The 17,165-nt window shown below is 48.3% G+C and overlaps 1 protein-coding gene and 1 non-coding gene across 4 annotated transcripts in view; both read right to left on the reverse strand.

Annotated features, from left to right (window-relative positions):
- Positions 1-17,165, reverse strand: part of Chd3 (chromodomain helicase DNA binding protein 3) — a 26,214-nt gene continuing 9,049 nt past the window's right edge. For 2 of the 3 annotated variants that reach the window (XM_077800456.1, XM_026390492.2), the window contains exons 10-40: positions 16,808-17,011; positions 16,026-16,237; positions 15,209-15,340; positions 14,753-14,852; positions 14,151-14,342; positions 13,798-13,998; positions 13,356-13,493; positions 12,952-13,073; positions 12,619-12,792; positions 12,350-12,491; positions 11,998-12,129; positions 10,961-11,078; positions 10,621-10,745; positions 10,200-10,431; positions 9,706-9,872; positions 8,530-8,707; positions 8,042-8,107; positions 7,338-7,423; positions 7,048-7,181; positions 6,361-6,505; positions 6,026-6,188; positions 5,415-5,536; positions 5,157-5,289; positions 4,945-5,046; positions 4,623-4,745; positions 4,153-4,261; positions 3,829-3,961; positions 3,317-3,512; positions 2,080-2,243; positions 1,708-1,834; positions 1,023-1,234 (exon numbers count right to left, since the gene is read on the reverse strand). In XM_077800456.1, coding sequence (XP_077656582.1) covers positions 1,113-1,234; positions 1,708-1,834; positions 2,080-2,243; positions 3,317-3,512; positions 3,829-3,961; positions 4,153-4,261; positions 4,623-4,745; positions 4,945-5,046; positions 5,157-5,289; positions 5,415-5,536; positions 6,026-6,188; positions 6,361-6,505; positions 7,048-7,181; positions 7,338-7,423; positions 8,042-8,107; positions 8,530-8,707; positions 9,706-9,872; positions 10,200-10,431; positions 10,621-10,745; positions 10,961-11,078; positions 11,998-12,129; positions 12,350-12,491; positions 12,619-12,792; positions 12,952-13,073; positions 13,356-13,493; positions 13,798-13,998; positions 14,151-14,342; positions 14,753-14,852; positions 15,209-15,340; positions 16,026-16,237; positions 16,808-17,011 — 4,494 coding nt within the window. In that variant the 3' untranslated portion in view covers positions 1,023-1,112. Of the gene's footprint in view, positions 1,235-1,707; positions 1,835-2,079; positions 2,244-3,270; positions 3,513-3,828; positions 3,962-4,152; positions 4,262-4,622; positions 4,746-4,944; positions 5,047-5,156; positions 5,290-5,414; positions 5,537-6,025; positions 6,189-6,360; positions 6,506-7,047; positions 7,182-7,337; positions 7,424-8,041; positions 8,108-8,529; positions 8,708-9,705; positions 9,873-10,199; positions 10,432-10,620; positions 10,746-10,960; positions 11,079-11,997; positions 12,130-12,349; positions 12,492-12,618; positions 12,793-12,951; positions 13,074-13,355; positions 13,494-13,797; positions 13,999-14,150; positions 14,343-14,752; positions 14,853-15,208; positions 15,341-16,025; positions 16,238-16,807; positions 17,012-17,165 lie in introns of all 3 variants that reach the window. The other variant, XM_077800455.1, reaches the window with a different exon arrangement.
- Positions 6,777-6,915, reverse strand: LOC113184073 (small Cajal body-specific RNA 21). Its single transcript, XR_003300941.1, has one exon.

Consider the following 17,165-nt stretch of genomic DNA (forward strand, 5'->3'; position numbering starts at 1 on the left):
CCAATAAACCTGATACAGAAGAGGGGACTGGGACAGACCAGGAGTGGGTGTGAAGAGACTGGGAAAGGGGCAGCAAGAAAGTGAAGGGGCAGCAATGAGGAAGTGGGAGGTTCGCCATGCAAACTGCCACTCCCCAACCCCTCCTAGAAAGGGGGAATGCCCACATCTCCCTAGCCTGCCCTCCACTATGTTGCTCTGGTCCCACAGGCAAGGTAGTCCCCTAACTAGGTCCCCCTGCCTGGCTCACTCACATTTAGTCTGTAACCAGGCTTTGAAAAGGAAAGGTAAGTCCCTCAGGAACCTGAGTGGCAGAGTTGGGGGCTGCCCCCATGTCTGGCCGGCATATTCTCTCCCCGCCTTTCTAGGTTACCTGGGTTCCTAGATCAGATTGGGGAGCTCCTCTTTGGCTTGAGGGAGTATCGCCCAACCATTACTTTCTTTGTGGGGGTGGTCCTTGGTACCTAGGGAGTGGGGTAAGTTTCCCAACACAAGATGGCGGTACACAGGAGGTAACTGAGCCAGTGAATGGCGCCTTTATTCTGAGGCTGAACAGCAATAGACTCCCTCCCTCATAGCTGCTCCACCCTTCATTTGGGGAGAGGTAGGGGAAGGTAACATGCAGCCACCCTTCCTCTTCCCTTCTCCCTCCCAGGGTTCATTTTCATTCCTCTCTAAAAGTACCCCTCCTCTCTTTGAAGCTCTTCTTCCCACAAAAGTTCCTAAAGGCCAGGCAAGGCTAATCCCCCACTTCTGCAAGAGGTGAAGCTGATATGGCAGAGGCTCCATCTCTTTCCTCCTGACAACCATTTACTGGGAAGCTGTGTATATTTGGCAGTGGGGGGATAAAGGTACTTGGAAGACCCAGCTAACCATCTCCCACCCAGACCACTTCACACCAGCACAGCCTTCAAAGCTTGGTGGGAAAGGTGTATAGGGATGGAAAGACAAGGGTCCCTTCTTGAAGAGAGGAGTTATAGAGGGGCAAAGGGGCTTTTAGCCCAATGGCGGCCCAAGGGGTGGAGAAGACGGAGAACTGGCAGCAGGCCCCAGGGCCTGAGCAGGGGGTCGGCCTCTGGGACGGGGCCTGGGTGAAGGGCAGGCCTGGGATCCAGTCAGTCGTCTATACAGATCACCTCCCCGGCTCTGGGCTCCTTCCGATCCAGCCCGTCTGACACCAGTGCCCCCACCATTTCCTTCTCCTTCTTCACCAGCACTGGAGGGCCGTTGGTGGCGGCTGTTTGGAAAGGAGTAAGGAAAGATCAATCCCCACATTGCTCCCAAATGTTACTTCTGAACATTAATATACTCTTACCACTACCACTTCCCAATTTTCTTGGGTAAGGGTGGGAAGACCAGGGCGAAGCTCCCTCCCTAAGATTCTCCATATGACTGAATGCATGTTCCAACTCTCACTCTACCCCTCTGAATTCATGTTCACTTTCCCTTGAGGTAACCCAGATGGAGGAGGCTGGTATGGGAGATACCAAGCCACAGAACCACTAAAATACTGGGTGAGTTTTTTTGACAATGGGGACAGAAAAAGAGTTAAGAAAGGGATGGGTAGAATGAAGCCCAGGACAACTCCATTCCCTAGTACTGGACACATGCAAGGAAATGAGATAGCTACAGCAGGACAAGGAAGCTGAGCAGCGATGAGGCTTGGCAAAGAAGAAGTGGGAAAAGCGGGAATTAGAAGCACCAGCTGACCTGTGATGAAGGACCCTGCAGGCATCTGGCTGTAATTGGCGCCTGCGGCGGCCAGGGCCCCTACGGGTGCGGCGTTGAAGGCCGCCCCGTACCCCGGAGGTGTGGCGTAGGGACCCGGGGGGAAGGCCTGAAATAGAAAGCAAGCTGAGGTTAGTTAATCCATAGTCTTTAAGAGGAAAGATGGATGTATGGGAACAAAAGCCACATTCCAGAACTACTGAGGGGTGTAACAGGCAGGGAGACTCACTCAAGGGTGAAGACTGAGGTCTAGCAGGTGATTTTTCCATATGGTATAGGATTCTGATGGAAGTGTTTGTGTGTGTGAAGGAGGTGCACCGAGAGGGAAAATGAGTTAGGGGGAAAGAGGGTTACCGGTGTGGGGTGAGGCTCCGTGCCCTTGCTGGCCAGCCGGCTGAGGATGCTGCGCTCGGACATCTGAAGGCGGGCTGCGATGGGGGGTATTCGGGACAGCGTGGCTGGCAGGCGGGTCACGTCCGCCTTCATGTCGCTCAGCAACTCCTCCAGCTGGTTCAGAACTGGGGCCCGGGCCACGGAGAAAGAAGGGCAAGAGAAAGACAGGGAAAGAGAGAGATGGAGCCAGGAAAAGCGATAAGGAGTCAGATGGACAGATACAGTCAGAAAAATAAAGAGGAAGACACAGACGTCAAAGAACCAGAGACAAGTGACAGAAGCAATAGAAGAGAGCAACAAAAAAGTAGACAGAAAAAGAATGACTCAGGAAAGTGTCAGGAAAAAGAGAGAGACCAGATCATCACAGAGGACAGATGGAGAGAAACAAGAAAAAGGAGAAATGGGAGAAAAGAGAGGTAGGGGAGGATATTGGAAGACATGGGGGCGGGGAGTTGTCAGAACATCCCATACTGGAAGAGTGAGGTTGGGGGATTGGGGATGATGGGGAGGAAATAGTCAGGAGGTGTGGGAGGTGGTCAGTGGTATCCAAGGTTTAAGGAATCCAGGTTTTAATATGTAAGGCGAGAGGAGGTTAGAGGGTCAGCATTATAGATTCAATGAATTAGAACAGGGATCAAAGGGGCCAGGAATCAGTCACTATACCAGGCAGGATTAGATGGGTAAAGGGCTTTGGTATTTAATCTATAATCATCAAGGTAAGAGGGTATGGGAAAAGGGTTGAAGGTCAAAGGGAAGTTTCACAGGGTCAGAGGGTGGATGGGTGGTAATTTCTGCCTCACAGGGTGAATATGTGAGGGAACATGATCTGTGAGACAAGAACTAAGGACCTTTGTGGTGTATACATAGGCCAAGACCTCAAGTTGGATGGCATTAGCAGTATGACAGGTGTGTGAAATTCTACCACACAGGAAAAGGCTCTACTGTGTAGACAAGACACGCATCCGGAGGAGTACCTCTGGTGGGCACTGACATGACCACTATCAGGCATGGAAGAGGGCTGACTTGCACAAGTGCTAAAAGCTAAAAACTAAGGGGTCATGGATAGGGTTAGAGGTCAGAGGGGGATGGTTCAGAGGGTAAAGGGGGTCAGAGGGGTGGGAAGATTTTGAGGGGTGCGGGGTGAAGACTTACGCAGCGTTGTGGGCCCTCCCCCGCGCGGGGCCGCCGCGGCCCTTACCCTTGTGCAGGACGGCGTTGGCCGGCTTGTTCCCCGCCAGCGACTCCTTGGAGAGGTGCTGGTGGCTCTCAGCTAGGCACTCGGCCTCGGCAAAGCGGGCGTGGAGGGCCATGGCGGGGTGCGCCGGCTCCTGTGACAGGTTCAGGTAGGCCGCCCGCCGCAGCTGCTCCTCGATCACCAGCGCCTGCTCCAGGAGCTGAGGGCACAGGGTTGGGGTGAAAGCAGGGCTCTACTATTCAGAGGTGAGCAAGATGATGGACCAGACACAGCACTGGAGACACATCCTCCCTCACTGCTGGACCAGGGTACCTGCTGCTCCATACTAACTGCAACCCCAGTGTCAACCCTGATTCAGACCTCAGTCCCCAACACAAAGTTACACTTTGGTCTTGGCCTCAAACTTTGCCACAACCCTCAAAGTATTAATTTTCCTTCCCTGGGTTCCAATCAGATCTGGTCCCAATTTTGACCTGTTTCTCTTCAACCCTATTCCTTTCTTCCCTTGTTCCCACCTTGAACCTCCGGGCCAGGAACTTATTTTTCATCTCCAGAAAGTTCCCCTTATTGGCTTCAGTTTTAAATGGTTCATTGATAATGGCAAATTGAGCATCATTCTGGATGTCCTGCCACCGTGCATAGCCGTGGCTGTTGATTAAGGAAAGGGGACCATCAAGGAATTTAACAGGGATGTTTTTGGCTATAAATGTTATTTCCTTTTGGTCTGATCTCCCCGAAGTGTGGTACAAGCCTCCCTTCCCTGTGTGTGGACTCATCTCCTCCTGTAGTTACCCTCTCTCCTGGTTAAGAGAACCTTTGGTACTTGTATCAAAGGATACAGGACAATCCCAGCCAGAAGCCAGTAGTCATGTCTTCGGTGCCAGATCTCATTGAGTTTCCCAGAGGAAATAGCTGCCCGTTCTTCATTCTGCCACAGGGTATGAAGCTCTGGAGGGGACAGCAGACAGAGGCATCAGGGGTTTGCAAACCACATCCTTCCTGACAGACAGGTATAGATGAGAAAATGAAAAATTATAGAGTACTAAAAGTCTACTTAGGGGGAATGAATAAAGCTGGCTTAGAAGTGAGGAATAAAAATGATTATGAACAAAGTCATATTCTAAGATTGAGAATAAAGGTGAGATTAGAGACGTGTGGAGTTTGGCAGTACACTTAGGAAGACTTAAAGCAAGGATCAGATTCAGCATTCACCATTTTAGAATTAAAAGTAGCTTCAGGCAAAATGAGAAACCCTAGGAGGTTGGGCAGATCCCAGTGAGAAGCAGATACCAGGAAGAACCTCTCCCACCTGTGAAACCACCGTCAGCAATATTGAACATGAACCGTGGCTTCTCCACCTTCTCCTCACGGCGCCCGTTGGACCTTGGCTCATGAGGCCCAGGTCGAAGCTCCCGGTCCCCTTTTATATCTTCTGCTAGGGCAGACAGGGCAAAGCTCACACCTCAGGACACCTCCTTCCAGTTCCCAAAACTACTTACTACCTGTACTGTACTGGCCTTTCCAATAGCTACCCACCCAGGACCCAGGCCATTTGGTCTCCCAGACTCCACCTCCCCTGATCCCCTCTCAAGGACCCAAGCGTCCAAGTGTCCAGTCCTTCCACCCATTACCTCTCTTGCCCAAATCCCCCGTTTCCCCCTCCGGCCTCTCCCTGTGTTCCTGTCCATCCAACGGCTTCTCCTCCCCCCTTTCTCCTGGCGTCGACTCTGTGGCTGTGGGAGGGGGCAGGGGATAGGAAGGATGTCACCTTCATTCCCCTGACACCAGAAAAGGGAACTCCCAAATTCTAATCCTCCCATCACCCTTAGGGCCAAGCACTCACCTGACTTATCTCTGTCCCCTCTGTACCCAGGTTCAGGCTCCATCTCTCCAGGCACTGGCACTTCATCCTCTAGAGGAATCTTCCTTGGCTCCAGCCGCTCCCCAAGTGATGGGGCTGGGCTTGGGGCATCAGTCTGGAGGAGGATAAGAGAGTCAAGATCAGCCAGAGGACTGACTCCCAGGTACTTGGCTACTGAGATACATCTCCCAAGACCCTTCCTCCCCTCTCCTCAGAGGAGAGGACAAAGAGAAGGCATACCTCTGTCTCCATCTTCTCCCCAATTTTGCTATTCTTCTCTGGCTTCTCCTCCTGGTTGCCAGCTTCTTCCTTATCAAGAGGTGTCCTTATGCCATCTCCTTTCTCACTTGGAGCAGGAGTAGCTATAGGAGGAAGGCAGAACAGTACTATGGTTTGGATGTGATTGAAGTATCCTCCAAGGGTTCACATGTTAAAATTTAATCCCCATTGTGAGGTACTAGGAGGGGGGACACTTAATCCAACCATGGTGTGTAGAGGAGGGTCTTTGGGAAGTGATCAGGATTAGGTGAGGTTATCAAGGTGGAGCCCCATGATGAATCCTAGTAGTTTTTAAGAAGTGGGCTAGAAATCAGAACAAACATGCACTCTCTGTCCCCTCCTCTGTGATGTTTTACCCTACCTTGAGACTGTGCCAGCAAGAAGGCCATCACCAAGTGTGGCCCTTTGACCTTGGACTACCATAATCATGAACTCAAACTCTTTTAAAAAGTTAGCCATAGGTTTCCTGTTATAATAATGCAAGATTGACTAATACAATGAGGAAAGCATGGGTTCCATCTCTGACTCTTGACCCCATCTCTCTCTCTCCTGCCACCTGGAATCCTGATTACCAGGTTTAGAGGTGCAAGGACTATTGGTAGCAGAAGCCTCAGGAGTGGTGGGAGATGTTTTGGTAGGAGAGGAAGCTCTAGAAGAGCGCTTGGAGTCAGCGCTGGGATCAGGCATCAGCTCCGGCATTGACCAGCGCCCATTGATGTGCTCAAATTCCTGTACCTGGGGAAAGGTTATTGTAGAGACAGGGGTTAGCTCCAGGCACTAGACAAACAGGATGCTCTGGTCCCTTCTGTCTAAAACCAGCCTGAGCCCATAATTTGAGGACAGAAGGCAGAGGAAAAACAGAGCCTAAGTGGTTGCCCTGATTCTTAGGGTGAGGGAAGATTGATACCTTCTTCTTGACAAGAGACATGACTCCAATGCGGGTCAACACCTGCTGGCGACTCAGTCCCTCCCGAGGGACTCCATCAGCAAAGGTTTCAGAGCCATCTGCACCAGGCTCACACAAATGGCGCATGAACAAAGACACATAGGCCCTGAGGAGCATGGGGGTGGGAGGAAGGTTAGGGAGACTTAGAAAGGATTTAAGGCACAGATTATTGAACCTCTAAACCCCAACTCCCCAGGTACCTCTAGGGCTCTCATCCCCATGGGGCCTCTCAGCTCTCAGCCCTCCAAATCCTAACTCTCCTATTGACTTCTCTCTCTGTATATGTATCCTGGGCTTTGATACTTTGTTCCTGGGCCCCATCAGTCAGTTATTCATCCTTTCCACCAGCTCTTCCTGCCAGGTTATCATGGCCAAGTAAATGTGAGGCTAGGTCAGCCCAGGCGAGGCGCCTTCCTTAAATACCTCTCCCATGAAGGAGGGTGCCTGGCCCCTCTACTCTAGGCTCAGCTGAGGGGAGGTGGTGTAGGCTGAGCCCACCCCCAGGAAATTGAGCCAGGAGACACAGCATGGCAGGGTAAGTGGTGATCAGGTGAGTAAGATAACATCATATGGTGGCCAAGAAAATCAAAGTAACACCCAAAGTTCTTAACCCCTCAACTGAATCACCCCTGAATCACCCATACTCACTTGAACTCCTTCTCAGTCTTGCCCCTCAGGTCTCGTACCAGCCACTGTGTGGTGAAGGCATCCTGTGGCGGCATCCCCCAGCGCATCACAGCATTGAGGAAAGCCTTCCGCTGACGGGTGTTGAATCCCAACACCTGAGGATAGGGCAAGAAGGCAGGGGTTAGAAATGACCAGGTTTAGGTCTTGGTCCTTTTTACTTCAGTGATCCAGACCTCAATTTTCAATTCTCTCTCCCTGCAGCCCTCATTCTCTCCTTAGAGAATACACAGGAGCCTGGGCCCAATTCTCACCTCAATGTTGCCCCCAACTCGAGCCAGCAGTGGAGGCAGGGGCTTGTCCTTCTCATTTCGGAGCTGCCTTTTTGACTGTCGACGCCCTGAGGATGGGGGTGACCCTGATTAATAGATCTACCTCCTCTAAGACTCCTCTCAGACCTCTTCCACACCCCTTCCCACAGATCGAAACATAGGAATAGTTGTGTCACATTCATTTCTAATTTTCTTCCAACTACTTGCAGAACTATCAACCCAGTAAATCTAAAAGAATCAAGTCATGTCAAATATTTACTTGACACAGGCAAGATTCCTTGTGGAAAGGTAAAATGATGTAACCACTTCGGGTTATTTATTTATTTATTTACTGACAGACTGACTTATTTATTTATTTATTTTTTTTTTGCAGGGGGACAAGGTGTTGCTATGTTGCCCGGGCTGGCCTTGAACTCCTGGGCTCAAGTGATCCCCCTCCTGACTCAGCCTCCCAAGTCACTAGGATTACAAGCATGCACCACCATGCCTGGCTGTAAACTCCAAATTTTAACAGTGGGGAGATTATCAGCATTTTTTCCTTTTTGCTCATCTGCAATCTAGTTTTTCTACCCAAACCCCCCAAAAAAATTTTTTTAAAAAAGCACTTTTATTTGTTCAAAAACAGTAGGCCTAAAAAGAAAGTTGGGAAGTGAAATGGGAAGAGCTGAGAAAGGAAAATGTGCCACCTTCAGGACGCTCGTCAAAGTCTTCATCTTCCTCCTCTGACCCTACTGAGTATTCTGATTGGTTATCTGTGAGGGTAGAAAAGACTCAGTGGTGACTCCTGGATTAGCCATGCTGGGACCCTTTTTGCTTGGATTTCTCCCCTCCACCCTGGCTTTAGCCCTCATGAGACACTGGGGTCACTGCCCACAGCCTGACTCTGGGTCATGTATCTTGAACTATTTGTATTCACTATTTGGTCCCAAGGCATCTTCTGCTTCACCACCCTGCCTCCTGCCAAAGCTACTATAAGCAACCCACTGGTAGTTAAATTGCATGCCAACCCACCTGGCCTTTGGGTAGTTTCTACTGATCCTTCCTAACCACTTTCTCTTTCTGCAGGAAAAGACTCTGACTTCTTGACTTCTCTTTCCCTCTAAGCAGACCCAGCCTCCAAGTTCCTACTCATCATCTCTTTCCTTCTCATCACCTGCATTGGTGCAGTCCTTACCTTGGTCCTCCTGAGCAGCATCGTTATAGTTGACTTGCTTGCGAACCCTTTTGCCCTTGCCTAGGTTCCGGGCGAGGTCTTCCTGCTGCTGCTCATAGTGATGCCTCAGCAGCTTTTCCCAGTAGTCAGGGTCTACATTCTCCTCCTGCTTGATGATCTCTCGCTCGATCTCCTCAATCTGAAGGGCAGCAGAGTAAAGGCTGGCAGTCTCCTTCCTCACCAGTCATTTGGCAACATCAAAAGCCCTCTCTCCTGCCTCAATCAAATCCTGCTTGCTGCTCCTAGATCCCTTTCTCAGCTCTGCTTCAAGTTTTTGGACATCAATCATTTCCTGTATCATTTATTCTATGCAAGGTACTTCTCCTATCTTTTTGTTTTTTGGAGATACTGGGAATGGAACCCAAGATGCTTTCCCACTCAGATACATCCCCAGCCCTTTTGATTTTTTTATTTTGGGTCAGTCTTGCTAAGTTGCTCAGGCTCTCATTGAACTTGCCATCCTCCTGAATCAGCCTCCTGAGTAGCTGTGATTTTAGGTGTCTGCCACTGTACCTGGTTCTCTGCCTCTTTTAGCCCTCTTTTCTAACTTCTTCTATACTTCCATCTTCCTCCTACACTGACTCAGGAGATACTCTCCTAGGTTTACCAGAACTTTCTATGTCCAAGTTTCTCTCCAAAGTCTGGTTTAGCCTATTAGATTAATAATCTGTTTGACAAAAGGCCAAACATTCTGTCTGAAATGTGGAAGCTCACACACAATGGGTGGAGGGAATAGAAGTTCATTGGATTAGATAAAGGAAAATGAAGGGAAATAAGGGAGGTTGGGAATAGAAAAGACAGTAGAATGAATCAGACATAATTATCCTACGCTCATATATGAATACACAACCAGTGTAATTCCACATCATGTACAGCCACAAGAAGGGGAAGTTATACTCCATGTACGTATAACACGCAAAATACATTATAATGTCATGCGCAACTATAAAGAACAAGTAAAAAAATATTTTAAAAAAAGAAGTTCTTTGAGGTTCACTATTGCTCTTTGCTAGAGGCTAACATGAGAGAATAAATAAAAAAAAGCAAAGGAGAATCCTACTTCAAAGGTTTGGTGAAAGGACACTGCCCTTAAAAGACGACCTGTGATAGACAATGCCTGGCCCCCAAACCTCTCACCTTGTCTTCTTCCCGAACAACATACTGTGCCACCTTGAAGGAACTGAGATACTCATTCATGTTCTGTACATCAGTATCCTCAGTTGCATCCTGGTTCCGGTCCAACAGCCGAGCAATGGCCTCATTGTCATAGTGGATCACACTGCTGTCCTCCTCTTTGTTCTCCCCTGGTGGGGATGGGGAACAAAAGAGAACTTGGGGTTCCAATCAGAAGCTCAGGCATCACCTTTTCAAAAATGGAGAAAAGGATATACTATGGGGGCCCAGGAAGGAAGGCTTTTTTTCCTGGAAGCAATGTCAAGGGGTTTTTCTTTTGTTTGTTTAGGAGGCTAACCCTCCTCCAAGGACCACTAGAAAGAAGACTCTTCTTCCTTCACAGGCTACAGAGGAGTGTGTGCTTTTCTCCCAGGGTGGGCTGAAGTAGAGAAGTGCTCAAAGGACCTGGCTTCACGGAGCAGGGGCTGGCTTCAAGGAGCTGCAGAAAAGGCTCTCACCCTCATTTTCATCTTTGAATAGCTCCTCAGTGCCAAATTTGAGGATGTCATCAAGCTCCTGCTTGGACATAGACCCTGCCTTGGAGCCCAGCCCGGGCCGCACCACCAGGTGTGTCAGCATCATCTTTCTCTTGGCCACCTGTGTGATTCGCTCTTCCACGGATGCGCGAGTCACAAACCGGTAAATCATCACTTTGTTGGCCTGGCCGATCCGGTGAGCCCGGCTGAAAGCCTACAAGGATGAGAGAAAGCAGGGGTGGGCCAGGGGAATGGCAGGGAGAAGCTGCCACATGCTCAGGAAAGGCCCTCTCCACTCCCCAAAGAGGTTTATTTCTAAGCCAGCCCACAGCATGATACATTTTTCTGTGAACCCACATCTCCTTGTTGAATGGCACAGGGGCTCCAGGATGCAAGTTCCCACCTGGATGTCATTGTGGGGGTTCCAGTCAGAATCGAAGATGATAACAGTGTCAGCAGTCGCCAGATTGATGCCTAGGCCCCCAGCTCGGGTAGACAGGAGGAAGCAGAACTGTTGGGCCCCAGGAGCTAGGAGGTGAGAATTAGGAGGCTAGGTTTTTCCTGTACCCAGTAGTTCTGTCCACCTGCTGCTAGATGTTCCTTGACTACAAATGACTATGACTCCAACTCAAAACCTAGGTGTCCAATATCCCCCTGTACCAGCTCCCCTTCTGTCCCAGGGACCTGGCACAGGTTTCTCAGGCCTTACACACCCACCAGCAACTAAGGGATCTCCCTCTTACCATTGAACCGATCAATGGCTTCCTGCCTCAGGGCACCAGTGATGCCACCATCAATGCGCTCATATTTGTAGCCTTCGTAGTCTAAGAAGTCTTCTAGCAAGTCTAACATTTTGGTCATCTACAGTAAGGGAAAAGGAAGGAGTCTGAAATGCCAAGGCGGTGGAATGGTCCTGTCTCTTCAAACTATCCCTTTACTCAAATTTGACCCCAAGCTTTACACCTGAACCCCTGCCCTGTCTTAAGCATACTGAATGTATTCCCTCCTCCCATTCTTAAGCATACTGAATGTATTCCCTCCTCCCATTCCCAGCTGCTCACTATTCTGCATTCTTGCCATATTCTCTTGATTAAAGACCATTTCTACTAAGACAGGTTCCCTGAGACCTAAGAAAAGGGTACATAAAGCTGGATGTGGTGGCACACACCTATAATCCCAGCAACTCAGGAGGCTGAGACAGGAGGATTGTGAGTTAAAAGCCAGCCTCAGCAATACTGAGGTGCTAAGCAACTCAGTGAGACCCTGTCTCTAAATAAAATACAAAATAGGGCTGGGGTGTGGCTCAGTGGTAGAATGTCCCTGGGTTCAATCTCTGGTACCAAAAAAAAAAAAAAAAAGAAAAAGAAAAAAAAAACAGGGTTCATAAGATTTCTGAAAATCTGTAAAAAATGATGTAACTGTATGTGCAGTTTTCTGGATAGCAGAAGTGTAGCTTTCATAGGACTTCTAAAAGGTCTTTGTTCCTTGACCCCACCTACCAAGAAGGTTAGGAAATGGCACTAGTTCCAGGGGCCTCCTGGAGGCAGATGGCTCCACCGCACCCTGCCCCTAACCAACTAAACAGGAGCTGGACTCTAACTTCCAAAAGCCTTAGGAACATGGACCAGAAGCCAGGAATGAAGTAGCTGTGCTAGGCACTCTTATGGGTAGAATCTCCTAATCCATCACACCATAGTAGTCATAGAAAAGACATCCAGAATTAAGGTCTGGCTAGGAGGGAGGAACAGAAAGCAGAAACAGAACAGAGGGGATGGGTCACCTGCGAGAAGATGAGCACTCTGTGTCCTTGCTCTTTCAGCTTCCGCAGCATCTTCTGCAGTAACATGAGCTTCCCTGATGATTTAATAAGTGCTCCACCCTCATAAGCCCCACTGGGGAGTTTTGGGGACTCCTGAATAGGAAGCAAAAGGAAGAAAGGGTCAGGTTACATGCCTCCTTATCCTTACTGTGCCTGGAAAGCCAGAAACCCAAATCTACCCCACCTTTCAAATTCCTACTCCTCAAGGATCAATTCTTTGGCCTTCTGGTCTAGTTCCACCCTCATGCAATATGGTCCTCCCAGGTTTTCAGAGTATTAGCCATTTTATCAGTTCCCTGCTCTTTGTATCTACCATAGCAGCCACAGGAAAAAGGTATGGGTGATTGCAGCACTTCTTAAGATCCATCATGATGTTAAGCAGCGACACTTGGTTCCCACCGCCTCGTGAATTCAAGGCCTCAAAATTTCGAGTCAGGATGTATTTGTAGTATTTCCTAAAGACCAGGTCAGGGGCATAGAGGAGATATATAGAGGAAGCAATTATGATATTGTATTTGGTCATTAACTCCTGGAAAGCTACCACCAAATCCCCAACCCCCAGTAGCCTGCTTTAAGTCTCACTTCTGCATGGGGCTCAGCTCCACTCGAACGATGAGTTCTGTCTTGGCTGGCATATTCTTAAAGACATCCGCTTTGAGCCTCCGCAACATGTGCGGTCCCAGCAAATCATGCAGTTTCTTAATCTGGTCCTCTTTGGATATGTCAGCGAACTCCTCCAGGAAGCCTTCCAAGTTGCTAATAGACAGGAGGAAATAAGGAAATGAACAACTGTCAAATTCTTTGACCCCAATCTCAGGCTTTATTCTCCAATCTCCATGTAAGATTCATTCTCTACCAGCTCCTGAGCCTCTGTGGCTTTCTCTATGCAGACTACCCCCTTAGTGAGCAACTTACTTAAACCTCTCTGGGGTGAGGAAGTTTAGCAGATGAAAGAGTTCCTCCAGATTATTCTGCAGTGGGGTTCCTGTCAGTAGCAACTTGTGATCTATCTTATAGCCATTGAGGACCCTGAAAAACTAGAAAATGGGGCAAAAACAGGCAGGAGAAAAGGCTAATCAGTGACAAATGTTTGATCCACCACACTGACTGTTCCCTTCCCCCAACTCCTTTTTCCCTCAAAAATCAGAGAGGACAAATCCTTGGTCTTCTCCCTCCTCTAGGCAAGACTTTCCCTGAGAAGTTCCCAGGAACTCTACCTCCCAGAACTTGTTTTTTTATTTGTTTCATTTTGTTTTCAAAGACCAAGGCAAGTTGGAATCCACAGTCTCAAATTTCTCAGGTCTGGGACTCTCACTCACCTTGGACTGGTTGTTCTTGAGTCGATGGGCTTCATCCACCACAAGACAGGCCCAGCGGATGGAGCCAAGAGCTGCCTGATCAATGGTGATCAGCTCATATGATGTCAGGAGAACGTGGAATTTCACCTGTGCCTCCCTCTGCCAACACAACCACTGCATGTTCAGCTGCCACTTGATATCCATGCACCTATACCTTCAGCCCTCATTCTTTACTCAGATATTCTGTGCTCCAACTTGGGACCCCAAGCAGAGGTCACTGAATATGATCCCTAAACTTTCACCCACCGGTCCAGCACACAGATCCATGGGGGTCAGAGGCATGAAAATAGGTGGAAGAAAGGACAGAGAAATGCAAATGGAGAATACAGGAACTGAATTACTGCTTGAGGTATAGAAATGACAGATCTGAGGGTCATAAGAGATGTGAGGTAAAGGGGCTTACCTTCATCTTAAAAGCTTTCTTGCCGCCTTTGATGGCATTGTCCTCAAAAGAGAACTCATTCTCACGAATGATAGCCCGGCTGTCCTTGTCTCCCGTGTATGTCACCACGTAGAACTTGGGTGCCCACATCTGGAACTCCCGCTCCCAGTTAATGATGGTAGAAAGTGGGGCACTGACCAGGAAGGGACCTTTTGTGTGGCCCTAGGAGTCAAGGGTGGGAAACACATTAGTCTAGGCTCCAGGGTATATAACCCAACCTGCTATCTGCTATGTAGGTCCATCCTCCACCCCACTTCCCTATTCTAAACTAGGTCTTAGCCCAGTTGCCCACTTAGAGGCCTAGAATGTAGCACCTCCTTATAGAGTGAGTAGAGGAAGACGATGGTTTGAATGGTCTTGCCCAGCCCCATCTCATCAGCCAGAATTGTGTCGGTGCCCTGGGCCCATGAAAAACGTAGCCAATTCAGCCCTTCCAGCTGGTACATGTGCAGTGTTCCTCCAGTAGCTGTGATAAACCGTGGCTGAGTCTCATATTTCACTGTAGGCTGTAGAGTCAAGAAGTCAGAAAGCTCAAGGGAATAGTCAGGGCTCCTCTGGTCTTGGTCTTCTCCTCCCTCTCTGGCACCAGTATCAAGTTGGATTATAATTCTCTCTGCTATGTCCTGAACTTATCAAAGTTCTAGTCTTTAATTCCTCTCTTCACTCCTTAAAACAACATGCAGCAGCACCATGAGGAAAGGCTAGATGGTACAAGAGCCCTACTGGGCTGCTATCTATAGTAGCTCTCACTCTTATGCCAAAATTCCTAGCCTCTCTCAAGACAATGGTGAACACTGAGAGAAGAGTTACTATTCAAAGAAGTTGCTGAAACCCTGGGAAGCTGTATCAAGAGTCCCATGAAAAACTTCAATCACCATGGCTCCAGAAAAGAGAAAGGCCAGCTAAGAGAACTTACATCATTAGTAGGAGAATTGGGAGGCCCGTCACCCTGCAGTTCCTTCTTCTTCTTCTTATATTTGCGGGGTTGGGCAGGGTCCTCCCCCATAATAAGTTCTCTGGGAAAAGAATATGTCTGAGTGAGGCCTAGTCCTTGAAACCCCTCCCATTTTCCTGAACCCACTGTCCGTAACCTAGATTTTCTTGTATTTTTTTCTCCCAGTCTCTATACCATCACTTTTTATACTTCACCCTGAAAGCTAACCTTCTCCACTCCCAAGCATCCTCTTGCCTATTGCTCAGGACAGATCTTATTTCTGTTACTTGTACTGGCTGTTTCCTGACCCCACCCAAACAACCCAGCCCAGGTTGCCACTTCCCTAAACTCTAGCTTGGCTGTGTCCCTACTTCATCCTCATTTAGCTTTCAGGTGCCATCCTTACTCTCCCTCTAATCCATGACCTGGTTCCCTCACCGATGTCTCCAGTAACTTTGCTTATGGTCTTCATATTCAGGAATGTTCATTTCATCTTCTTCCCAAGTGGACTGGTCATAGGGCAAGTCCCTCCATTTCACAAGATAGTGGTAATTCCCTTTTTTATCCACACTGTGTAACAGGAGGAGGAAAATAATCACAAAGAGCAAGAAGTCCTAATAAACACAAGTATCAGCAGACATGAAGCATTTGTCACCTCACCCTCAATGGCAGGCCAAAGGAAGGGAATTCAGAATGATTTAAGTACTATGCTAATCTTTTAGGATGGCAGGTAAATATCAACTTTCACAAAATATTCCTGAAGAATCCTCCATCCTTCATTCTTCCAGTTAGTATTTACTGAGCATCTACTATGTGCCAGGCACTATTCCAGGTACTAGATCCAGCAGTGAACAAAACAGACAAATGATCCTATCAGAGAGCTCACATTCTACTGGGAAGGCAGCAATGAATATATAACATAACATTAGGCAGTAATAAATACTATGAAGAAAAAAAGAATCTGGATGAACTGTGCTTCTCATGTTTTATTTTCTTGCCCCCATTCCCAGACCCATGTGGGAATCTCTTATGCTATTGGGAAATTAGTGACAGCAAAGACAAATGCTGGGCTGGACTTTCCTCCTGGGTTCTCCTACCCCATACAGGAAGCTAGGCCAGAAGACTAGAGCTTTAGCAGGAGTAATCAAGTTTCATTTAGTCATTTAGTCTATTAACAGTTATTAACACAAGATCATCTCCACAGTAAGAACAGTATCATATCCCAGATTGGCCTTCCCACAGACCAAGGACTCACCTATGGTTGATGATACGATGGACAGTCATCCATTCTGGCTTGATGCCGAAACGATAGTACTTCTCCTCCATCTCTGCATAGTGTGGATCTTTCACCTTGCGCTTGTCACTCTTCCCATCATCCTCACCAGAGCCATAATCCAGGGGCGGAGGCTCATCCATGTCATTCTTCCGTTGGTAGTTTCGGTACATTACCAAGTGGAAGATTTCCAACTAATACACAGAGAAAAAGAGAAGAGATAGTCCCAACATCCAGAGAGGATGAAGGGTGACAGAGAAAAGGCCTGCTGGGAGAAGAGAATGACTTTAAAAGAGAATAGATGAGCAAAAAAAAAGCCAATGCCAAAGCAGGAGAACAAATAAAATGAACAGATGGAATAGTCAGAAGACAGGGCCTGGGTGGGGCCAGGAAGAGCAAAACACAGGCAGAGAATATGGTTATTAAGAGTGTGGATGGGCTAGTATAGCTCAGGGGTAGAGAGCTTGCCTAGCCTTTGCCAGGCCCTGGGTTTGAATCCAAACACACACACACACACACACACAAAATTGTGGAGATTGATAAAACATGAAATTAAATAAAGTGAAGAAAGGTTATTTTATCTCTAAGGAAAGAAAGCTAATGAAAATGAAGAGAAAGAAGACTGGAAACCTATGAAAACCATGGAAGTTGCAAGGATATGAGAACAGAAGCCTAAAATGAAAGAAAACAAAGGAAATGGAAGACCAGAGTAGAATGGCAGTAATCAAGGTCCCAGAAGAGAGGCAAAAGAAAGGCTCTTGTACCTGAAGCTCCTTGGCCCAGGAACAGTGCCAGTAGGACAGTCCTACCCACTTGACAAAAAATTCTCGCTCAGATCTGCCTTGAAGAGGGCGGGGGGGTGGTACATCTGGATTCCCATCTGCCTGTTGAGGGGCTGGCATTGCCACAGGTGGCTCCCCCCATCGCCAATGCAGGATCTTCTGCACACGACCCTTCAGCACTGGACACTTCAAGTTGGACACACATGAGAAAGAAGAAAGGCAGAAAGAACCCCTTGTTAGGAGAAGAAAGGTGCCAGAAGGGGAGGGGGCAGAGAAAGGAAGACCTAAACATCTGGGCCCCAGAGATGGACAAAGGGGTCAGGCCTCATGGTAAATGCCA

This window comes from Urocitellus parryii, chromosome 7 (assembly GCF_045843805.1).
Source record: "Urocitellus parryii isolate mUroPar1 chromosome 7, mUroPar1.hap1, whole genome shotgun sequence".
In the NCBI taxonomy this organism is placed as follows: Eukaryota; Metazoa; Chordata; class Mammalia; order Rodentia; family Sciuridae; genus Urocitellus; species Urocitellus parryii.